This window comes from Nerophis lumbriciformis, linkage group LG26, assembly GCF_033978685.3.
Source record: "Nerophis lumbriciformis linkage group LG26, RoL_Nlum_v2.1, whole genome shotgun sequence".
Lineage (NCBI taxonomy): Eukaryota > Metazoa > Chordata > Actinopteri > Syngnathiformes > Syngnathidae > Nerophis > Nerophis lumbriciformis.
The window spans coordinates 4,943,006-4,968,867 of record NC_084573.2 but is presented as its reverse complement, the minus strand read 5'-3'; the positions used below and the strand labels follow the sequence as shown (position 1 = coordinate 4,968,867).

General features: G+C 39.6%; 1 protein-coding gene across 1 annotated transcript; it reads right to left on the bottom strand.

The window, feature by feature from the left end:
• Window positions 1-8,233: 8,233 nt before the first annotated feature.
• Window positions 8,234-9,653, bottom strand: LOC140679858 (uncharacterized). The gene has a single exon (XM_072916214.1). The coding sequence runs from the start codon at window positions 9,618-9,620 to the stop codon at window positions 8,370-8,372; it is 1,251 nt and encodes a 416-aa protein (XP_072772315.1). The 5' UTR covers window positions 9,621-9,653; the 3' UTR covers window positions 8,234-8,369.
• Window positions 9,654-25,862: the final 16,209 nt, after the last annotated feature.

Here is a 25,862-nt window from a genome sequence, read left to right as displayed (position 1 = left end):
ATAAACAATGTATGCTTCAACTAAAGTTGGGTACAATAATTGTAGTTAATATTTGTAAGTATGTATTTTATTCTATTTAGTATTGCAGTCAATTTTTAAAATGTTTTCTTTCCATGATTTATATGTAGTTTCCAGCTTAGTTTTTCATTTATAACTCCAAAAATGGATTACCTTTATTTTTTTTATTTCAATATTATCCATCATAATTTGTGTTTTACATTTTTACAATCTCCAAATATGATATATTTAGTTGTATTGAAGTTTAGTGGCAGTTTATTGATGTGCAGCCATCTTTTTATGGTCAAGTTCTCTCTGGATAAAATAAGATGAGAGTTAAATCAAGCAGTGAAGAATGGAAAGTTATTATTGTCAAGACTTGGTCCGGGGTGTGTGCTTTTCCAGGATGTAACGGAAAGTTGGCTCGTGCGAGACGGGAATGAAGGTACATGATTTATTATTATCAAAAAAAGGAATAAATGAAAGCGCGCACGGTGGCGGAGAATAAACTATAAAACCTAAAGACTATAGCAAAAAGTACAAACAAAAAACACGCACAATGGCGGAGAACAAACTATGAAACCAAAAAGACTATAAATATGGAACAAAAACTTACTTGGCTTGAGGAATTGACATGAAAAGAAGTATCAGGCATGAACAGAGCATAAATGTGTTGTGAGGTCGTCAGGACGAACAACAGAAAATGAATGAACTTAAATACTTATGGACATGATTAACAACAGGTGCGTGACTCAAAACAGGTGCGTGACATGACAGGTGAAACTAATGGGTAACTATGGTGACAAAACAAAACTGCACAAAAAGTCCAAAAATAAAACCTGATCACACGGACATGACAATTATATACATAATTATATATAGTTACACTCAGTAGTGACAATTAAAGACCACGTTCATCCTGTTCATTTGAGCAAAGAAAAAGAGTAAAGTGTAATATTCTAAACAATAGAAGAATATTATTCCAACATTGTGAAGCTGAGCTATCCTGATGGAGGAAAGATGAAAGCACATGTACCAGGAGCAGCAGCAGCATTAAGAGGAAACATTTCAAATGTGCTTCTAGAAACCTCAATGAAGTAAAAAAAGAGTAAAAGTGTGAAAATAAAAGACTTCAGACTAATAGAGGAGTGAAAACATTTATTAAAGGCCTACTGAAATGCGATTTTCTTATTTAAACGGGGATAGCAGGTCCATTCTATGTGTCATACTTGATCATTTCGCGATATTGCCATATTTTTGCTGAAAGGATTTAGTAGAGAACATCGACGATAAAGTTTGCAACTTTTGGTCGCTGATAAAAAAAGCCTTGCCTGTACCGGAAGTAGCAGACGAGTAGCGTGACGTCACAGGTTGTGGAGCTCCTCACATCTGCACATTGTTTACAATCATGGCCACCAGCAGCGAGAGCGATTCGGACCGAAAAAACGACGATTTCCCCATTAATTTGAGCGAGGATGAAAGATTTGTGGATGAGGAAAGTGAGAGTGAAGGACTAGAGGGCAGTGGGAGCGATTCAGATAGGGAAGATGCTGTGAGAGGCGGGTGGGACCTGATATTCAGCTGGGAATGACTAAAACAGTAAATAAACACAAGACATATATATACTCTATTAGCCACAACACAACCAGGCTTATATTTAATATGCCACAAATTAATCCCGCATAACAAACACCTCCCCCCTCCCGTCCATATAACCCAACAATACAACTCAAACACCTGCACAACACACTCAATCCCACAGCCCAAAGTACCGTTCACCTCCCCAAAGTTCATACAGCACATATATTTCCCCAAAGTCCCCAAAGTTACGTACGTAACATGCACATAGCGCCACGCACGTACGGGCAAGCGATCAAATGTTTGGAAGCCGCAGCTGCATGCGTACTGTTGCGTTTTTGGACCAGTTGTTCCTCCCAGGGAATTCAAGTCACAAGTCGCTCCCAAGCTTTTTACGACACTTAAAGCTGAGTTGAAAAACCACCAGAGACAGAGTAGGTATTTTGTTGTATATTTTCAAAGCTTTGCAGATATACATTTGAGACCAGTCCAGCATAGAACATTCTATCGCCACGCCAAAATGGTCTGTCTTCCCGACCCCAAAACCCTCTCTCCTCTCTCCTCTCTCTAGTCAAAACACATGCTAGTCAAAACACATTCCAAAGAATTCAAGGTTAACACACACAGTTTACTTGCAGAGAAACAGAAAGAGAATAAATGGAAAACACGAGCTGTTTTCAAATATGACTGAAAGAAAATAAGTAACACTAAAATTTGGATATACCGTATTTTCCGCACTATTAGCCGCACCTAAAAACCACAAATTTACTCAAAAGCTGACAGTGCGGCTTTTAACCCGGTGCGCTTTATATATGGATTAATATTACGATTCATTTTCATAAAGTTTCGATCTCGCAACTACGGTAAACAGCCGCCATCTTTTTTCCCGGTAGAACAGGAAGCGCTTCTTCTTCTACGCAAGCAACCGCTAAGGTAAGCACCCGCCCCCATAGAACAGGAAGCGCTTCTTCTTCTACTGTAAGCAACCACCCGCCCGCGTAGAAGAAGAAAAAGCGTGCGGATATTACTGTACCGGTACGTTTCATTTCCTTTGTGTTTACATCTGTAAAGACCACAAAATGGCTCCTACTAAGCGTCAGGGATCCGGTTCATGAAAAGACGCAATCTCTCCATCCGCACACGGATTACTATTTCACAGCAACTGATATTCCTGTGAACCGCACTGTGGATACAACGGGAGCACGTACGGTGAATATTCGCACCACAGGGAATGAGAAGTCATCCTTCACTGTGGTTCTAGCTTGCCATGCTAATGGCCAGAAACTTCCACCCATGGTGATATTCAAAAGGAAGACCTTGCCAAAAGAGACCTTTCCAGCCGGCGTCATCATAAAAGCTAACTCGAAGGGATGGATGAAGAAAAGATGAGCGAGTGGTTAAGGTAAGTTTAAGTTTACGCGAAGAGGCCGGGTGGCTTTTTTCACGCAGCTCTGTCCATGTTGATATACGACTCCGTGCGCGCCCACATCACGCTGGTTTTAATATATTATTAAAGTTTGACTGACCTATTTGACTGTTTTTTTGACATTCCTTTAGCGCAGTTAGATGCGGCTTACAACACGGGGCGGCTTATAGGTGGACAAAGTTTTGAAATATGCCGTTCATTGAAGGCGCGGCTTATAACCCAGGGCGCCTTATGGTGCGGAAAATACGGTATGTAAATATCTGCCTCCGACAGTACTCACGGTACCGCGTCTGCGCATCCAACTCAAAGTCCTCCTGGTAAGAGTCTCTGTTGTCCCAGTTCTCCACAGGCCAATGGTAAAGCTTGACTATCATCTTCCGGGAATGTAAACAATGAAACACCGGCTGTGTTTGTGTTGTTGCTGCAGTCGGCCGCAATACACCGCTTCCCACCTACAGCTTTCTTCTTTGCTGTCTCCATTGTTCATTGAACAAATTGCAAAAGTTTCACCAACACAGATGTCCAGAATACTGTGGAATTTTGCGATGAAAACAGACGACTTAATAGCTGGCCACCATGCTGTCCCAAAATGTCCTCTCGTCATCATACCGAGACGTTTTCAGCAGGATATTCCGCGCGAAATTTAAAATTGCACTTTAGTAAGCTAACCCGGCCGTATTGGCATGTGTTGCAATGTTAAGATTTCATCATTGATATATAAACTATCAGACTGCGTGGTCGGTAGTAGTGGCTTTCAGTAGGCCTTTAAATGATTTTATGTGTTTGATTAAACAATGGCTGCTGAGCTGTGAATGTGATGTATGAATTACAAAGGGAGGGAATATATCCCTCAACCACTAGAGTTTTCTCACCACTGACTTTCTTGATAAATCTGATGACTTTTTAACTATTTTCTTCCCAAATGCGACAAAAGCACCCACTTTTTGGGGATGTTTTGGAGACATGAAAGAAGGCATCAGGCCGCAGTTTATGCGGTCAACGAGAGGCGGGTGCTGCCATGAGCCCCTCCTCACAGGCGGTCAGGTTGCCTCGCGCAGCAGTCCCAGCTGCAGTCAGAGCAGAGAGGACAGCCTAATTAGTTGAACATGGTTCATGTTAATGAGCCAGTCAGTAGATTCTGTTCGCTCATCAAAGTCACAACCCCCTTTGATCAAATGCATACTTGCCAACCCTCCTGAATTTTCCGGGAGACTCCCGAATTTCAGTGCCTCTCCCGGGACAACTATTGTCCCGAATTTCTCCCGATTTCCAGCCGGACTTAAGGCACGCCCCCTCCAGGTCCGTGCGGACCTGAGTGAGGACAGCCTGTCGTCACGTCCGCTTGGCCGACCAAAAAGTAACCACAGAACACTACACCGTATAGTCTTCTGTGGTTACTTTTTGGTTGGCCAACGGTTTACGTAGTATTGCGCACCCAGACGGCAAGTGTGGGAGATTTTTTTGTTTTTTGTTTTTTCAAAACCTTTATTTAAAACATTCAACGTTTACATACAATCAAAAACAAATTGTAATAATCAAAACAAGTACAGAAACAGTACAAAACAGCAAACTCAATAAAGCAACTAAAGAAGAATGCAAAATATACGGCAAGTGTGGGAGTCGGTTCTGAAGTCAATCAATCAATCAATCAATGTTTATCTATATAGCCCTAAATCACAAGTGTCTCAAAGGGCTGCACAAGCCACAACGACATCCTCGGTACAGAGCCCACATAAGGGCAAGGAAAAACTCACCCCAGTGGGACGTCGATGTGAATGACTATGAGAAACCTTGGAGAGGACCGCATATGTGGGTAACCCCCCCCCCCCCCCCCCCTCTAGGGGGGACCGAAAGCAATGGATGTCGAGTGGGTCTGACATAATATTGTGAGAGTCCAGTCCATAGTGGATCCAACATAATAGTAAGAGTCCAGTCCATAGTGGGGCCAGCAGGACACCATCCCGAGCGGAGACGGGTCAGCAGCGCAGAGATGTTCCCAGCCGATGCACAGGCGAGCGGTCCACCCCGGGTCCCGACTCTGGACAGCCAGCACTTCATCCATGGCCACCGGACCTTTGCCCCCCCACCCCCCTCCACAAGGAATAGGGGAGCAGAGGAGAAAAGAAAAGAAACGGCAGATCAACTGGTCTAACAGGGGGGCTATTTAAAGGCTAGAGTATACAAATGAGTTTTAAATCAAATCAAATCAAATCAACTTTATTTATAGAGCACATTTAAAATTTACCACAGGGGTAGCCAAAGTGCTGTACAATGAGCAGGTTAAAAGATAAAACGAGTACCGAGCAAACACAACACAACACAAACAGAACACGATAGAAAATAAATAATTAAAATAGAATTAATAAAAACATAAAAACATAAAAACAGGATCACAGCAGGTGTATTATGGGGCGCCATTGCAGGATGGATATCACTCAGTGTTAAAAGCCATGGAATAAAAGTATGTTTTTAAGAGAGATTTAAAAACAGGAAGAGAGGAGGCTTGTCTAACACTCAGGGGTAGGTCGTTCCAGAGCTTGGGAGCAGCAACGGCGAAAGCTCTGTCACCTCTAAGCTTCAGCCTTGTGTCAGGGACCGTCAACAGCAGCTGATCGGCTGATCTTAAGGATGGGACTTAAATGCTTCTACTGAGGTAGCATCTCTAATTGTTACCGGGAGGGCATTCCATAGTACTGGAGCCCCAATAGAAAACGCTCTATAGCCCGCAGACTTTTTTTGGGCTCTGGGAATCACTAATAAGCCGGAGTTCTTTGAACGCAGATTTCTTGCCGGGACATATGGTACAATGCAATCGACAAGATAGGACGGAGCTAAACCGTGTAGTATTTTATATACGTAAGTAGTAAAACCTTAAAGTCACATCTTAAGTGCACAGGAAGCCAGTGCAGGTGAGCCAGTATAGGTATATATATATGTAGGTATATAAGTATATAAAGGTATATACAGTATAGGCGTAATATGATCAAACTTTCTTGTTCTTGTCAAAAGTCTAGCAGCCGCATTTTGTACCAATTGTAATCTTTTAATGCTAGACATAGGGAGACCCGAAAATAATACGTTACAGTAGTCGAGACGAGACGTAACGAACGCATGAATAATGATCTCAGTGTCGCTAGTGGATAAAATAGAACGAATTTTAGCGATATTACGGAGATGAAAGAAGGCCGTTTTAGTAACACTCTTAATGTGTGATTCAAAGGAGAGAGTTGGGTGGAAGATAATACCCAGATTCTTTACTGATTCGCCTTGTGTAATTGTTTGGTTGTCAAATGTTAAGGTGGTATTATTAAATAAATGTCGGTGTTTAGCAGGACCGATAATCAGCATTTCCATTTTCTTGGCGTTGAGTTGCAAGAAGTTAGCGGACATCCATTGTTTAATTTCATTAAGACACGCCTCCAGCTGACTACAATCCGGCGTGTTGGTCAGCTTTAGGGGCATGTAGAGTTGGGTGTCATCAGCATAACAATGAAAGCTAACACCGTATTTGCGTATGATGTCGCCTAGCGGCAGCATGTAAATGCTACAGAGTGCAGGGCCAAGAACCGAACCCTGAGGAACTCCGCACGTTACCTTAACATAGTCCGAGGTCACATTATTATGGGAGACGCATTGCATCCTGTCAGTAAGATAAGAGTTAAACCACGACAAAGCTAAGTCTGACATACCAATACGTGTTTTGATACGCTCTAATAAAATATTATGATCGACGGTATCGAAAGCAGCGCTAAGATCAAGAAGCAGTATGAAGTAAAGACACGTAACTTTGTCACCTCGCCTGGTTATTGACTCCAACCCAGAATATTACACTGCCCATACCCATGCTCCTTCAAAGGCTGTGCTACTGGCTGCAAAACATTGCACTTTCAAATACAACAATGAGTAGAGAGGAGTGTTATGTGTGTGTATATAAATGACCCCTGAAATTCAAGTATTTATTTTATTTATATGTATATATATATATATATATATATATATATATATATATATATATATATATATATATATATAGATAGATATATACATATATGATAAAATACATATATATATATTTATATATATACATATATATAGGTATATGTATATATATATATATACATATATATAGCTAGAATTCACTGAAAGTCAAGTATTTATTATATATATATATATATATATATATATAAATATATGTATATGTATATATATATATGTATATAAATATATGTATATGTATATATATATATATATATATATATATATATATATATATATATATATAAATAAATATATGTTTATGTATATATATATATATATATATATATATATATATATATATATATATATATATATATATATTAGGGATGCGATAAATGCGTTAAAATGTAATATCGGAAATTATCGGTATCGTTTTTTTTATTATCGGTATCAGGTTTTTTTGGGGTTTTTTATTAAATCAACATAAAAAACACAAGATACACTTACAATTAGTGCGCCAACCCAAAAAACCTCCCTCCCCCATTTACACTCATTCACACAAAAGGGTTGTTTCTTTCTGTTATTAATATTGTGGTTCCTACATTATATATCAATATATATCAATACAGTCTGCAAGGGATACAGTCCGTAAGCACACATGATTGTGCGTGCTGCTGCTCCACTAATAGTACTAACCTTTAACACTTCATTTTACTCATTTTCATTCATTACTAGTTTCTATGTAACTGTTTTTATATTGTTTTACTTTCTTTTTTATTCAAGAAAATAATTTATTTATCTTATTATTTTTTTTATTTTTTTAAGTACCTTATCTTCACCATACCTGGTTGTCCGAATTAGGCATAATAATGTGTTAATTCCACGACTGCATATATCGGTTGATATCGGTATCGGTAATTAAAGAGTTGGACAATATCGGAATATCGGATATCGGCAAAAAGCCATTATCTCTATATATATAAGAAATACTTGAATTTCAGTGAATTCTAGCTAAATATACTCCTCCCCCCTTAACCCCGCCCACCTCAACACCCCCCAAATCTCCCGAATTTGGAGGTCTCAAGGTTGGCAACTATTGTGATATTCTAACACTTCACAATACACAACAAAATGTTTACATTTTCAGGACAATTGACAGTTTATTTCAAATCCTGCATTTTCATTTGCTGCTGCTGTTCTCACCAGCACACTTGTGTTTCTTACACTGGTACTTATAGGAGAATCTTTCACCACACACACTGCAACTCAACACTTTCTCTCCCGTGTGTGTTCTCATGTGTCTTTTTAAATCACCATTTTGTATAAAAACTTTACCACAGACCGAACAGATAAAAGGTTTTTTTTTCAGTGTGTATTCTTGTGTGTGTTATCACACTTGTTTTCTGGGTGAAGCTTTTACTACAAATTGAGCACATGAATAGTTTTTCTCCAGTGTGTGTTCTCTCATGTGGGCTTTCAACTCACGACTTTGTCCAAAACTTTTACCACATTCTGAACATGAAAAAGGTTTTTCTCCCGTGTGTTTTCTCACGTGTGCTATCAGATTACCACTTCGTTTAAAACATGTACCACATTCTGAGCAGGAAAAACGTTTTTCTCCAGTGTGTGTTCTCATGTGTACTTTCAGATCACTTCTTTGAACAAAACATTTAGCACATACTGAACATGAAAAAGGCTTTTTTCCAGTGTGTGTTTTCGTGTGTAAATTCAACACATTTTTGCGGCCAAATCTTTTACCGCATACTGAACAGGAAAAAGGTTTTTCGCCAGTGTGTGTTCTCAAGTGTACTTTCAGATAATATCTTTGTACGAAACCTTTACCGCATACTGAACAGGAAAACGTTTTTTCTCCAGTGTGGTTTCTCATGTGTAAATTCAACACGTTTTTTCGTCCGAATTCTTTACCGCAGATTGAACAAGAAAAAGGTTTTTCTCCGGTGTGTGTTCTCATGTGTGCTTTCAAACACTGTCTTCGTGCCAAACCTTTACCACATACTGAGCAGGAAAAAGGTTTTTCTCCTTTGTGTATTTGCATATGTTCTTTCAACACATTTTGTTGTGCAAAACCTTTACAACAAACTGAGCAGGTGAAAGGTTTTTCTCCAGTGTGTGTTCTCATGTGTCTTTTCAGATGACTCCGGTATTTAAAGGTTTTGTCGCAGTGAGAGCATGTGAAGTGTGTGTTGTCAGTGTGACATGTCTTATCATCTTTAGAGTCTTCATCATCAGTGTCAGGAGAGTGTGACGTTGTGTCCTCACTATCTGATAGTGGAGCTAAGAGCTTGTCTGCTTGTGATCCTCCACAGTGGTCTCCATCAGCTTCTGTTGTCATGTGTTGAGTTGAGCTGCTGCTTGGAGGCTCCGCCTCTCTCTTCTCCTCACTCTCACCTTTGACCTCATCACCTTCACTCTTCACAGGGACACCAGTCACTGGCATCTTGGTGACATCAACCTCCTCCAGTCCTTCAAGATGCTCTCCCTCCTGACTGATGCTGTGTTCCTCCTCTTCCTCTTTAATGTGAGGGGTCAGTGGGTACTCCTCTTCCTTTTTAATGTGCAGGGTCTGTAGTGCTGCATCTTCCTCCTTAAAGTGGGAGGGCTGTGGCCCCTCCTTCGCCATCCTGTAGCTCCACTTCTGTTACTCAGGGAGAAGATGTTCGTCACAGACGTCTGCAGGAAACAAGAAGACAAACAGGTTATAGAAACATCCAGCTCTGCTCAGTCACACAATGCATGGATTACACTTACATGTATTTCGGAAAAACAAGTTATTGCATGAACTGTCTTGAAATCTCAGTGGCGGACAAACAACGGTCTTTACAACATTATTTACAGGAAAATAAAAAATAATTCCGGGTGGGGGGACTTTTTATTAGGGATGGGCGATAAAGGCCAAGTACCACCTCAGAAAATACTTGGATCTCCAAGTACCACAGTGATGAACAACATTAAAATTTAGTAGATTAGTAGGCCTTAATTATTCATTGAAAACAAGGAATATGCTTAAGTAAATTTAATATTTTACTGCCACTGCAACATTACACACAGTTTGAACAGTAACACTGTTTGAATAGAGCAGGGGTCGGCAACCCAAAATGTTGAAAGAGCCATATTGGACCAAAAATACAAAAACAAATCTGTCTGGAGCCGCAAAATATATATATATAATATATTACATACAGATAGTGTGTCATGAGATATAAATTTAAACTTAAAGGAAACTAAATGAGCTCAAATATAGCTACAAACGAGGCATAATGATGCAATATGTACATATAGCTAGCCTAAATAGCATGTTAGCATTGATTAGCTTGCAGTCATGCAGTGACCAAATATGTCTGATTAGCACTCCACACAAGTCAATAACATCAACAAAACTCACCTTTGTGCATTCATGCACAACGTTAAAAGTTTGGTGGACAAAATTGAGACAGAAAAAGAAGTGGCATAAAACACGTCCTAGAAAGTCGGAGAAAGTTATACATGTAAACAAACTACGGTGAGTTCAAAGACCGCCAAAATTAGTAGGACAAAACGGCGCTCGCCAAATACTCGAATCAGTGAGGCATGTTTAATATAAACAGTGTGATTTATAACAATTTGTCATGACTTGGTCTTGGGTGTTTGCTTTTCCGGGATGCAACGGAAAGTTGGCTCGGGCGAGACGGGAATGTGAGTACATTTTTTATTTAACACTATAACTACAAAGAAAAGGATCAAACAAAAGGCGCGCACAGGGGCGGAGGTACAAAGCTAGACTATAAACACAGAACTTGCACATTGGCAGAAACTATTAACAATTAAACAAAACTTGCAAACTATGGCTTGAATAAAGAAAACTTACTTGGACGAAAAAACGGCATGAAAAAGCGCAGCAAGGGTCATAAGTGTGTGGAGAGTATAAATGCGGGGATGTCGTCAGAACGACAAACTGAAAACAATGAACTTAAATACTATAGACATGATTAACGAAAACAGGTGCGTGACTCAAAATGTGAAACAGGTGTGTGACGTGACAGGTGAAAACTAATGGTTGCTATAGTGACAAAACAAAAGTGCACAAAAAGTCCAAAAACCAAAACGAACATGACCAAAACAAAAACATGATCACACAGACATGACACAATTAGGGAGGTTTGCGTCATGTTTGTCCTCCTACGGACACCATATTAAAACAAAAACAAAAAAATGTACACTCATCTTTTTCCATTTTTCATACATGTTTGAAAAAGCTCAAGAGAGCCACTAGGGTGGCGCTAAAGAGCCGCATGCGGCTTTAGAGCCGCGGGTTGCCGACCCCTGGAATAGAGGAAAATAAAACACTGTACCATCCATCCATTTTCTACCGCTAGTCCCTGTCGGGGTCACAGTTGTGCTGGAGCTTATCTCAGCTGAAATTGGGCGGAAGGCGGGGTACACCCTGGACAAGTCGCCACCTCATCACAGGGCATACTTGCCAACCTTGAGACCTCCGATTTCGGGAGGTGGGGGGTGGGGGCGTGGTTGGGGGCGTGGTTAAGAGGGGAGGAGTATATTGGCAGCTAGAATTCACCAAGTCAAGCATTTCATACATATATATATACCGTATTTTCCGCACCATAAGCCGCCCTGGGTTATAAGCCGCGCCTTCAATGAACGGCATATTTCAAAACTTTGTCCACCTATAAGCCGCCCCGTGTTATAAGCCGCATCTAACTGCGCTAAAGGAATGTCAAAAAAAACAGTCAGATAGGTCAGTCAAACTTTAATAATATATTAAAAACCAGCGTGATGTGGGCGCGCATGGAGTCGTATATCAACATAGACAGAGCTGCGTGAAAAAAGCCACCCGGCCTCTTCGCGTAAACTTACCTTAACCACTCGCTCATCTTGTCTTCATCCATCCATCCCTTCGAGTTAGCTTTTATGATGACGCCGGCTGGAAAGGTCTCTTTTGGCAAGGTCTTCCTTTTGAATATCACCATGGGTGGAAGTTTCTGGCCATTAGCATGGCAAGCTAGAACCACAGTGAAGGATGACTTCTCATTCCCTGTGGTGCGAATATTCACCGTACGTGCTCCCGTTGTATCCACAGTGCGGTTCACAGGAATATCAAAAGTCAGTGGAACCTCGTCCATGTTGATAATGTTCTCTGGCCGGATCTTTTTTTCAGCTATCTTGTTTTTACAATATGCACGGAAAGTAGCCAGCTTTTCTTGAAAGTCTTTAGGCAGTTGCTGTGAAATAGTAGTCCGTGTGCGGATGGAGAGATTGCGTCTTGGAAACCTGTCGCTTAGTAGGAGCCATTTTGTGGTCTTTACAGATGTAAACACACAAAGGAAATGAAACGTAATATCCGCGCGCTTCTTCTTCTGCTTCTACGCGGGCGGGTGGTTGCTTACAGTAGAAGAAGAAGCGCTTCCTGTTCTATGGGGGCGGGTGCTTACCTTGGCGGTTGCTTGCGTAGAAGAAGAAGCACTTCCTCTTCTACGGGGAAAAAAGATGGCGGCTGTTTACCGTAGTTGCGAGACCGAAACTTTATGAAAATGAATCTTAATATTAATCCATATATAAAGCGCACCGGGTTATAAGCCGCACTGTCAGCTTTTGAGTAAATTTGTGGTTTTTAGGTGCGGCTAATAGTGCGGAAAATACGGTATATCTACATCCTGAAAATATGCAAACAAACTGTGTTTGGATAATTGATACTTCAAACTTGCATAAATAAATATTAAGGAATATAACATAACTTGGGTTCTGATAGTTTCAAAATGTAATGAATAAAATGCTAAAGTTGTTGATAAACAAGCAATTATTTTAATAATTAAATATGGTCACTGTTTGACCTTTGGACTTCCTCACAAACCGTGCACTAGTGATGGGTCCGGCAACACCGATGCATCGGCGCATGCGTCGAGCTCATAGAGCAAAACCCTGTGTCGGTGCGCGTACTGCTTTTAAAAAGTCACGTGACCGATCATGAGCTGTTTTGGTCACGTGACCGATACGCGAACTGTGTTGCACTGACGCCTCCTCTGTGCCCTGTGAGCGGCTCTTTTCTACAGCCGGAGAAATAATAACTAAGAAGAGAAATCGTCTAAAATGTAATACGTCGGAAAAACTTTTTTTTTTTTTTTTTTTTTTAATAAAAGTGTAAAAAAATAAAATTAAAACAATTCCCAGTCCACAATCATCCACAACACGTTCTCTTAGATTTCCATGTTATGATACATGTTCACATTATTTATTGACTGTATCTAAAAAAGATAAAAATATATTTTTATTTAAATGAAGATATGAAATAATCCTAAATGAAGTACAATGACTTGGTTTATATTATTGTATATACTAGGGCAGGGGTCACCAACGCGGTGCCCGCGGTCACCAGGTAGCCCGTAAGGACCAGATCAGTCGCCCGCTGTCCTGTTCTAAAAATAGCTCAAAGAGCAGCACTTACCAGTGAGCTGCCTCTATTTTTTTAAATTGTATTTATTTACTAGCAAGCTGGTCTCGCTTTGCTCGACATTTTTAATTCTAAAAGAGACAAAACTCAAATAGAATTTGAAAATCCAAGAAAATATTTTAAAGACTTGGTCTTCACTTGGAATAAGCGGTAGAAAATGGATGGATGGATGGGTCTTCACTTCTTTAAATAAATTCATTTATTTTTTTACTTTGCTTCTTATTACTTTTAGAAATACAATTTTAGAGAAAAAATACAACCTTAAAAATGATTTTAGGATTTTTAAACAAATATACCTTTTTACCTTTTAAATTTCTTCCTCTTCTTTCCTGACAACTTAAATCAATGTTCAAGTAATTTTTTTTTGTTTTTATTGTAAAGAATAAATATTTTAGCTTCTGTTTTTTCGACGAAGAATATTTGCGAAATATTTCTTCAAACTTACTATGATTAAAATTCTAAAAAAATATTCTGGCAAATCTAGAAAATCTGTAGAATCAAATTTAAATCTTATTTCAAAGTATTTTGAATTTCTTTTGAAATTTTCGTTCTGGAAAATCTAGAAGAAATACTGATTTGTCTTTGTTAGAAATATAGCTTGGTCCAATTTGTTAAATATTCTAACAAAGTGCAGATTGGATTTTAACCAATTTAAAACATGTCATCAAAATTCTAAAGTGTATCTTAATCAGGAAAAATTACTAATGATGTTCCATAAATTCTTTTTTTAATTTTTTCAAAAAGATTCAAATTAGCTAGTTTTTCTCTTCTTTTTGTCGGTTGAATTTTGAATTTTAAAGAGTCGAAATTGAAAATTTTTGAGGGCTTTATATAGGTGACCACACCTTCATTCACTAATTAGGCCAAATTTGGGTCGAACCATGATCTTCAAAAGCTGGGTGGTACAGAAGGACACTGGACATTTGAGAGTTGTGTTGTCTAATCTTGAATATACTATGTACAACAATGACTGCTCTACACATGCAAAAGTACTATGTGAATACTTTTTAGACATGTGATGGTTATTTATGGTGTAATTTACAAAATAACTGTTTTCTTAATTCCCCCTGTCAAATTGGTCCCAGCTAGTGGGCGGGGCTATGGGCTATTTAAGTTGGAAAATGCCGTTTTTCTGACAGTCTGCTGTCGGTCACTGCCAGAGGAGGATCGCTGTCCTGAGCAGGAGTTTCGGTCTCCATGCAACAAACATCAACTGAGGTGATTATTTTGATGATGAGATTATGTTGTGTTGTAACCGGTTAAATGAGTTTTGCTGACTGCTAATTGATTTAGTTAAATCTGTTTTGATTAGTTAATTCTAGTGATGGGTTGATGAGGCGTCATGAAGCGTTTCGACACATTGCAAAACTGTATTGATACTGTGTCGATACTGTGTCACTAAATACTGACATCTGCTGGACATTAAAAATCCTTACAGGCAACCTATGGACCGACTCAACTGACACTGATTTTATGCCCTAGTACAGGGGTCACCAACCTTTTTGAAACCAAAAACTACTTCTTGGGTACTGATTAATGCAAAGGGCTACCAGTTTGATACACACTTAAATAAATAAATATATTGTCATTTGTAAGTTACACGTAAGTGTGATTTAAACAAGAATAGCTAAATAAATACATTTATATATATAAAAAAATGGGTATTTCTGTCTGTCCTTCCGTCGTACTTTTTTTTTTTCCTTTACAGAATGTTTTTTGTAGAGAATAAATGATGAAAAAAACACTTAATTGAACGGTTTAAAAGAGGAGAAAACACGAAAAAAATTAAAATAAAATTTTGAAACATAGTTTATCTTCAATTTCGACTCTTTAAAATTAAAAATTCAACCAACAAAAAGAAGAGAAAAACTAGCTAATTTGAATCTTTTTGAAAAAATTAAAAAAAGAATTTATGGAACATCATTAGTAATTTTTCCTGATTAAGATACATTTTAGAATTTTGATGACATGTTTTTAAATTGGTTAAAATCCAATCTGCACTTTGTTAAAATATTTAACAAATTGGACCAAGCTATATTTCTAACAAAGACAAATCAGTATTTCTTCTAGATTTTCCAGAGCAAAAATTTTAAAAGAAATTCAAAATACTTCTACAGATTTTCTAGATTTGCCAGAATATTTTTTTTTAATTTTAATCATAGTAAGTTTGAAGAAATATTTCACAAATATTCTTCGTCGAAAAAACAGAAGCTAAAATATTTATTATTCTTTACAATAAAAAATAAATTTACTTGAACATTGATTTAAATTGTCAGGAAAGAAGAGGAAGAAATTTAAAAGGTAAAAAGGTATATTTGTTTAAAAATCCTAAAATCATTTTTAAGGTTGTATTTTTTCTCTAAAATTGTATATCTAAAAGTAATAAGAAGCAAAGTAAAAAATAAATGAATTTATTTAAACAAGTGAAGACCCATCCATCCATCCATTTTCTACCGCTTATTCCAAGTGAAGACCAAATCTTTAAAATATTTTCTTGGATTTTCAAATTCTATTTGAGTTTTGTCTCTTTTAGAATTAAAAATGTCGAGCAAAGCGAGACCAGCTTGCTAGTAAATAAATACAATTTAAAAAATAGAGGCAGCTCACTGGTAAGTGCTGCTCTTTGAGCTATTTTTAGAACAGGCCAGCGGGCGACTGATCTGGTCCTTACGGGCTACCTGGTGACCGCGGGCACCGCGTTGGTGACCCCTGCCCTAGTATATACAATAATATAAACCAAGTCATTGTATTCCATTTAGGATTATTTCATATCTTCATTTAAATAAAAATATATTTGTATCTTTTTTAGAAACAGTCAATAAATAATGTGAACATGTATCATAACATGGAAATCTAAGAGAACGTGTTGTGGATGATTGTGGACTGGGAATTTTTATTTATTTATTTTTTTTACACATTTTTATAAAAAAAAATTAAAAAAAAGTTTTTCCGACGTATTACATTTTAGACGATTTCTCTTCTTAGTTATTATTTCTCCGGCTGTAGAAAAGACACGCTCACAGGGCACAGAGGAGGCGTCAGTGCGACACAGTTGGCGTATCGGTCACGTGACCAAAACAGCTCATGATCGGTCACGTGACTTTCTAAAAGCGGTACGCGCACCGACACAGGGTTTTGCTCTATGAGCTCGACGCATGCGCCGATGCATCGGTGTTGCCGGACCCATCACTAACGCATGCAACTTCGAAATGTATTTAGAATATAAATGTACTATATATAATATACGATACTAATATTGCCTCTATTTATTACATTACAGATTGTGGGTGTTTTGTTTTTTCTGTCGTTGTTCACCTTTTGACACTTTTTGGGATTTCAATCAATGTTTGTAAACTGTTACCAACTGCGTGCCTTGCCATCCTTGATTTGAAAGTCTGGTTTGCAAAGGTTACATTACCTTCACCCGAACCGGGGTGTGACAGTCATTTTAAATAAATTATTATGATAATTTAAAATCAATTATTTGAAATATGTTTATTTTAATGTATAATACTATGGCTGGATGTAATAAGGAGTCACGAAAAATACAAATACAAATACAATTAATTTTGATGTTTTTAGCAAAATATAGTAAATATTTATTTACCGTATTTTCCGCACTATTAGCCGCACCTAAAAACCACAAATTTACTCAAAAGCTGACAGTGCGGCTTATAACCCGGTGCGCTTTATATATGGATTAATATTAAGATTCATTTTCATAAAGTTTCGGTCTCGCAACTACGGTAAACAGCCGCCATCTTTTTTCCCCGTAGAACAGGAAGTGCTTCTTCTTCTACGCAAGCAACCGCCAAGGTAAGCACCCGCCCCCATAGAAGAAGCGCTTCTTCTTCTACTGTAAGCAACCACCCGCCCCCGTAGAAGAAGAAGAAGCGCGCGGATATTACGTTTCATTTCCTTTGTGTGTTTACATCTGTAAAGACCACAAAATGGCTCCTACTAAGCGACAGGTTTCCGGTTCATGAAAAGACGCAATCTCTCCATCCGCACACGGACTACTATTTCACAGCAACTGCCTAAAGACTTTCAAGAAAAGCTGGCTACTTTCCGTGCATATTGTAAAAACAAGATAGCTGAAAAAAAGATCCGGCCAGAGAACATTATCAACATGGACGAGGTTCCACTGACTTTTGATATTCCTGTGAACCGCACTGTGGATACAACGGGAGCACGTACGGTGAATATTCGCACCACAGGGAATGAGAAGTCATCCTTCACTGTGGTTCTAGCTTGCCATGCTAATGGCCAGAAACTTCCACCCATGGTGATATTCAAAAGGAAGACCTTGCCAAAAGAGACCTTTCCAGCCGGCGTCATCATAAAAGCTAACTCGAAGGGATGGATGGATGAAGAAAAGATGAGCGAGTGGTTAAGGTAAGTTTACGCGAAGAGGCCAAGTGGCTTTTTTCACGCAGCTCCGTCCATGTTGATATACGACTCCATGCGCGCCCACATCACGCTGGTTTTTAATATATTATTAAAGTTTGACTGACCTATCTGACTGTTTTTTTGACATTCCTTTAGCGCAGTTAGATGCGGCTTATAACACGGGGCGGCTTATAGGTGGACAAAGTTTTGAAATATGCCGTTCATTGAAGGCGCGGCTTATAACCCAGGGCGGCTTATGGTGCGGAAAATACGGTAGTTGTTTTTTTTAAATTAATAAATATATTTCTTTTTAGGTAAGATAAACATAATAATACTCTAATAATAATATCTCTAGTCTGGATGATTTAGTTCTTGTCACCTTGTTGTCCTCCCGTCATGAAAAAAGGCTGTCCTCACTCAAGTCTGCATGAAGCTCCGGCTGAAAATCGGGAGATTTTCGGGAGAATATTTGTCCCGGGAGGTTTTCGGGAGAGGCGCTGAATTTCGGGAGTCTCCCGGAAAATTCGGGAGGGTTGACAAGCAGTGTTGGGTTAGTTACTGAAAAGCAGTAACTAGTTACAGTTACTAGTTACTTCATTTCAAAAGTAACTCAGTTACTAACTCAGTTACTTACACCAAAAAGTAATGCGTTACTGTGAAAAGTAACTATTTAGTTACTTCTTTTTTCTTTCTTTTTTTAAAGCTCCAATTAATGCCCTTTTAGCCTTCATTTCAGTACTGTTATTGCACTGGAGAATAATACAATCTCTTGATCAACTTGACATACATTTGCATCACTCAACTCTGCTAAGCAATGTGCTCTACATACAACACACAAAGACAAAGATATGTTACAAAGGCCAATTTGTTTCTGGCCAGAACAAATTGACAAAACTATTTTAAATAGCTGCAACATAACGTACATAAGTAACAAACAGCATAATAACAGCATAGATGTAAACCAAGAAAGGCACACACTACATACACAAAGTCTAACCAGGCATTTTCTTCCTCAAGTAATTCTTATACAAAATCATGTCTGAAACCCAGAACACTACACATTTCCCCAGTTTTAGTTTAGAGATAAGGAAAGATTGGCCTGGCCCACTAGGATCCCTCTTTATGTTTGTGAACTTTATAGTCTATACATTTAGAGTGATGTGATAATCAAACACTCTAGAAGTCTAGAATGAAAGAGTATATAAGAGAATTGACAGCAACGTTCCCTCTCAGGAGCGCGCCTGTGCAATTGCGCACTGCTCAAGCGTCCTCTGCGCACGGCAAATCTATGCCACGCACAAAATCAAATAAAAAAATAAGCGCATAACAATTTTCGACACGACACGGACACGACAGAGAAAACCGTTTTCGTCATCATTGTTCAAATATTGTAACGTCTGTCGAGACGCTTTGAGGACATGAATTCCATCCATCACTTTACTGAGCAAAACTCTTTACTGTCGGCCATAAACACATCACCAAAACATTAGTAAAAAAAAATGATATCTAGCAAAACTGGTCATTTTCTGCAGTACAAACCAGACCAAAAGCAACTTTGTTATATCAACAGCAGCCGCTCGCTCTCTCACGTGCGCCAACACTTGCACATATGGCACTTAGCCAGTGATGCGTTTACAGCCACACAAAAAGTCGGACAACTCCAACACCACACATAAAGTGTCATTCCAGGTCGTTACACTATGATTTACCAATCAAATGTGTGCTTATTCTAGTGTCATTTATTAGGAATCTTAATTTATAAATATTAATCATTAAATGCTGTTAGTATATTAAATAAATACTAATAAAAATATATTTTTTACAAACAGGAAGTTGCAGGAATGTACACATGATCCCCTGCTTACATCTCATTGTGCAACATGTGAATGTTTTAATGGGAACTAAATGCAATGTCTGAAAGGGGTACAAATTATTTCCAAAGCAGGACCTCCACCCAGACAAACAATACAAGTACACAGTTCATGAAAAACAATATTTTTTGTTATTGTCATTATAAGTGGGCCTAAACACTTATATTAGAAATGGAAATGACTGCTGTCATTTGATTCTAATAATAAGAGAATGTTGTCTGTCTATCTGTGTTGGCCCTGTGATGAGGTGGGGACTTGTCCAGGGTGTACCCTGCCTTCCGCCCGAATGCAGCTGAGATAGGCTCCAGCGACCCCGAAAGGGACAAGCGGTAGAAAATGGATGGATGGATGGAGATGTAAGTTGTTATTTAGTGAGGTTTGGGACAGGTGTGCTGCTGGTGTAGCCACAGTGTGCACGTCTAAAGTTGCTCACATGGGCTCCACTCAATGCTCAGGGACTTTTTGCATTTGCTCACACATGAACAATTAGAGGGAACATTGATTGACAGAGTGTGTGTACCTTCAGTGCTGAAGTGGCATCAGAGTCTCTGTCTCTCTTTACTAGCTTCGTCGAAGCATGTTGCTATGTAGCTTGTTTCAGCAGATTTGAATTGCTGTTTTGGGCAGTAGATGGCATCTTTGATCCAAAGCACAATTTACATTTAACTAAAATGTTCTTTTCTTTGTGCTCGACAAAAGAAAAGTAGTGAAAATATCTCCATGTTAGCAAACTCGACTTCTGGCTCCGCCATGATGAGACACGCCCCCCCCCCCCCCCCTCGCTCCCCACACTCACACTCAGACACACCCACACAGAGCGCATGTCTCTCTCTCTTCTCCGGCTTGTGACACAAGAAGAATCAGAACGACACAGCAGCCCTCCGATAAAACACACTTTATACTACATAAAAAGTAACGTAAAATAACGCAGTAACGCATCATGTAGTAACGGTAACGGAGTTACTGAATATAAAAAAATAACGCGTTAGATTACTAGTTACCGCCGAAACTAACGGCGTTACAGTAACGCGTTACTTTGTAACGCGTTAGTCCCAACACTGTTGACAAGTATGTCACAGGGCCAACACAGATAGACAGACAACATTCACACACTAGGGACCATTTAGTGTTGCCAATCAACCTATCCCCAGGTGCATGTCTTTGGAGGTGGGAGGAAGCCGGAGTACCCGGAGGTTCTGTTTTACGTTGTCACTACCATGGTTTTCTTTTTATTTGGATAACAATGTCATATAAAAGATCACATACAAAACAAAACAAAACAAGCGCTACTTGAGAATACAGTATTCATTTTGATGAATGAACGACGTTTTGTACAAGGAGGATATGTTAATCGCTCACCGCAAGCCAGAGCTCTTAAATGTAAACAAAGGTGGGCGGATGAATATAAATATGGACAATAACGATAAGTATGGCATCACTATATGGAACTAACCTGGAACCCTCAAGTTGCTGGCCCGGCCACTATCAATCCATCAATAATAATCATGTGTCTGAGTACACCTATTAATCAAAATTAATCTAACACGTCATGTTCATGTTAATGATGAAATACGACGTTAGTAAACACGTGAGAGTAAGAAGTAAACAAACCCGTTCTGTGTAGTTTGGTTCGAGAAAGTTCCTCTTTGTACTCTGCTGTCGTTCTTTCGCACATTTTCACACAATCACAACACTTTACACTCACACTTGATCTTAACTAAGCGACGTGTTCATCAAATCCGCGTCTCTTTGTTGGCAGCTAACATGCTAAGCTAACTAGCATGCTAAGCTAACTAGCAAGCTAAGAAGCGTGTGTGTGGCGTAAAGGAGGGGACTTTGCTGCAAAAGCGCATATTCTTCTTCTTTCTTAGTTTTACGGCAGCTGGCATCCATATGTGTTGCATTACCGCCATCTTCAGTTTCATTTTATAATTACATTACTAAAAAAAAAACTCCCATTGTGTTGTCCTGAAGTCAATTGTTAATATTATTTACATAATCACTTGATAATACTTTTGTATTAGTGACCGCAATGCTTTAATTTGGATGCTATAATCGGTTAACAGCAGTTAGATGATGTCACTTCCGCTAAATTGCTTGGTTGACTTCCGGTATTCGTACGGAAAGCAAGTCGTACATGTTGCGGTTTTCTGTAAGTCATTTCTACTGCCATCCAACACAAAGCAGCGAAGAAACAATGCCGTAAGTTGTCTTTAACAAGTTAACAACATGTCCGACACGTTAAAAAGTGTAATAGTGCCGATATGTTGAATAGAATTGTCGAATTAGATACAATGTGTTCAAGTCATTCAGGCAGACGGGAGTCTCCCTCTGCTGGACATTTTGGGACATTACAGTTACATTGTGTATGTCATAGTAGACCAGGGGTCTGCAACCCGCGGCTCCGGAGCCGCATGCGGCTCTTTGACCACTCTGACGCGGCTCAGCTGCATACTTGCCGACCCTCCCGATTTTCCTGGGAGACTTCCGGGTTTCAGTGCCTCTCCCAGGAAATCTCCCGGGGCAAATATTCTCCGATTTTCACCCAAACAACAATAATAAGGGCGTGCCGTGATGGCACAGCATTTAGCGTCCTCTACAACCTGTACAAACAGCGTGCCGGCCCAGCCACGTGTTGCGTGCAGCTTCTGCTTGCACACGTAAGTGACAGCAAGGCATACTTGGTCAACGGCCATACAGGTCACACTGAGGGTGGCCGTACAAACAACTTTAACACTGTTACAAATATGCGCCACACTGTGAACCCACACCAAACAAGAATGACAAACACATTTCGGGAGAACATCCGCACCGTAACACAAAATAAACACAACAGAACAAATACCCAGAATCCCATGCATCCCTAACTCTTCCGGGCTACATTATACACCCCCGCGCTGTTTGTACAGGTTGTAGAGGGCACTAATTGCTGTGCCATCACGGTACGCCCTTATTATTGTTATTTGGGTGAAAATCAGCAGACATTCGTTAGAATAGTTGCCCTGAAATTCGGGAGTCTCCCGGAAAAATCGGGAGGGCTGTCAAGCGCCATTCATATAAAACTCGCGGGCCGTATTAACATTACATTTTCATATTAAGGTGCGGGCCGCGTGTCTGAGACCCCTGGTTTTTACATAGCACAAAGCAAAAAAAAACTTTGTATGCAGTGTTATTTCATTTTAAATTTCAAGAGTTTTGTGGCTCCCATTGTTTTCTTTATTTTGTGAAACTGGTCAAAATGGCTCTTTGAGTGGTAAAGGTTGCCGACCCCTGTAGTAGACAAATATGTACAGAGGCCATAAGTGTGTTTGTGTCTCTTTGTTCTTTTCAGTTTTTCACCATCTTGTCTATGAAGAAATGTCAAAAGTAAATGGTCACGCTTACGACGACGTTCTCTTTGGCTTGGTGTGATTGAAACTTTATTAGTAGATTGCACAGTACAGTACATATTCCCTACAATTGACTACTAAATGGTAACACCCCAATAAGTTTTTCAACTTGTTTAAGTCGGGCTCCACGTTAATCGATTCATTTTGTTGAGTCGGCGTTTCTACACGTCTCACGGGAACACTAAACATACCATTTCCCTTCCATTTTCAGTGTCCGCAATGACAGGTCCCAGTATCCTCAGTTCTTCACTCATAGTCAGTCTTTCTATATTATATTTAGTACACCCCCCCCCCCCCCCCCCCCCCAAAAAAAAAAACCAAACATGTTTTACTGTTTATAATACTTTACATTGTTCACACATTCCTGTAGGGCAGTGGTTCTCAACCTTTTTTCAGTGATGTACCCCCCTGTGAACATTTTTTAAATTCAAGTACCCCCTAATCTGTCACGACTTGATCTTGGGAGTTTGCTTTTCCAGGATGCAACGGAAAGTTGGCACGGGCGAGACGGGAATTAAGGTACATGATTTATTATTATCAAAAAAAGGAATAAATGAAAGCGCGCACAGTGGCGGAGAACAAACTATGAAAAACAAAAAGACTATAAACATGGAACCAAAACTTACTTTGACAAGGGACATGAAGCAGGATCTTAGAGGAATGGACAGAGCATAAATGTGGTGAGGTCGTCAGGACGAACAACAGAAAATGAATGAACTTAAATACTATGGACATGATTAGTGAAAGCAGGTGCGTGACTCAAAACGTGAAACAGGTGCGTGACGTGACAGGTGAAAACTAATGGTTGCTATGGTGACAAACAAGAGTGCACAATGAGTCCAAACGTGGAACGGGTGAAACTAATGGGTAATCATGCAAACAAGACAAGGGAGTGAAAAGCCAGAAACTAAAGATTCCTATAACTAAACAAAAACATGACTTAACACAAAACATGATTACACAGACATGACATAATCAGAGCAAAGCATTTTTGGTTGAAAAAAAGAGATAAGGAAGTCAAATACAGCACTATGTCATCAGTTTCTGATGTATCAAATTGTATAACAGTGCAAAATATTGTAGTGGTCTTTCTTGAACTATTTGGGGAAAAAAGATATAAAAATAACTAAAAACTTGTTTGAAAATAAACAAGTGATTCAATTATAAATAAAGATTTCTACACATAGAACTTAAAGTGCCCTCTTTGGGGATTGTAATAGAGATCCATCTGGATTCATGAACTTAATTCTAAACATTTATTTTGTTGAAGTATTATTCAATAAATATATTTTTAAAGGATTTTTGAATTGTTGCTATTTTTAGAATATTTTTTAAAAATCTCACGTACCCCTTGACATACCTTCAAGTACCCCCATTTGAGAACCACTGCTGTAGGGTGTTTCCTAATTAAAACAATTTATCCAATCCACTTTATTTTTATAGCACATTTAAACAACAAACATGTTTCCAAAGTGCTGCACAAAAATATTACAAAACAAGATTAAAAAAACTATCCTTAGCTCCACCAATGACTGAATGAAAACAAAATAGGTAAATCCATCCATCCATCTTCTTCCGCTTATCCGAGGTCGGGTCGCGGGGGCAGCAGCCGAAGCAGGGAAGCCCAGACTTCCCTCTCCCCGGCCGCTTCGTCCAGCTCCTCCCGGGGGATCTCGAGGCGTTCCCAGGCCAGCCGGGAGACATAGTCTTCCCAACGTGTCCTGGGTCTTCCTCGTGGCCTCCTACCGGTTGGACGTGCCCGAAACGGCATCCTGACCAGAACCACCTCATCTGGCTCCTCTCCATGTGGAGGAGCACCGGCTTTACTTTGAGCTCCCCCCGGATGACAGAGCTTCTCACCCTATCTCTAAGGGAGAGACCCGCCACCCGGCGGAGGAAACTCATTATGGCCGCTTGTACCCGTGATCTTGTCCTTTCGGTCATAACCCAAAGCTCATGACCATAGGTGAGGATGGGAACGTAGATCGACCGATAAATTGAGAGCTTTGCCTTCCGGCTCAGCTCCTTCTTCACCACAACGGATCGATACAGCGTCCGCATTACTGAAGACGCCGCACCGATCCGCCTGTCGATCTCACCATCCACTCTTCCCTCACTCGTGAAAAAGACTCCGAGGTACTTGAACTCCTCCACTTGGGGCAAGATTTCCTCCCCAACCCGGAGATGGCACTCCACCCTTTCCCGGGCGAGAACCATGGACTCGGACTTGGAGGTACTGATTCTCATCCCAGTTGCTTCACACTTCACTACTTCTTCCTCCAGAGGAGCTGGACGAAGTGGCTGGGGAAAAGGAAGTCTGGGCTTCCCTTCTTAGGCTGCTGCCCCCGCGACCCCACCTCGGCTCAGCGGAAGAAAATGGATGGATGGCTATTTATTTAAATAAAGCATTTTTTCTCCTCTGTTGACAGCAGTGTTGGCGCTAGGAATTTTCAAAATGGGGTCAAGTCATAAAAATGGGGTCCCACTGTCCCACATTACATTTTTGGGGTCCCACTTTTTTTGTAAGCGTTTTGAAAACAAATGTATGCATTATCCTCTTATATCTCACATTCTATATTGTTTGTTCTATATTAGGACTCCTATTGATTGATTGAAACTTGTATTAGTAGATAGCACAGTACAGTACATATTCCGTACAATTGACCACTAAATGGTAACACCCCAATAAGTTTTTCAACTTGTTTAAGTCGGGGTCCACTTAAATTGATTCATGGCCCTGCAATACTTTCCACAGTCCAGTAAGTGGCGGT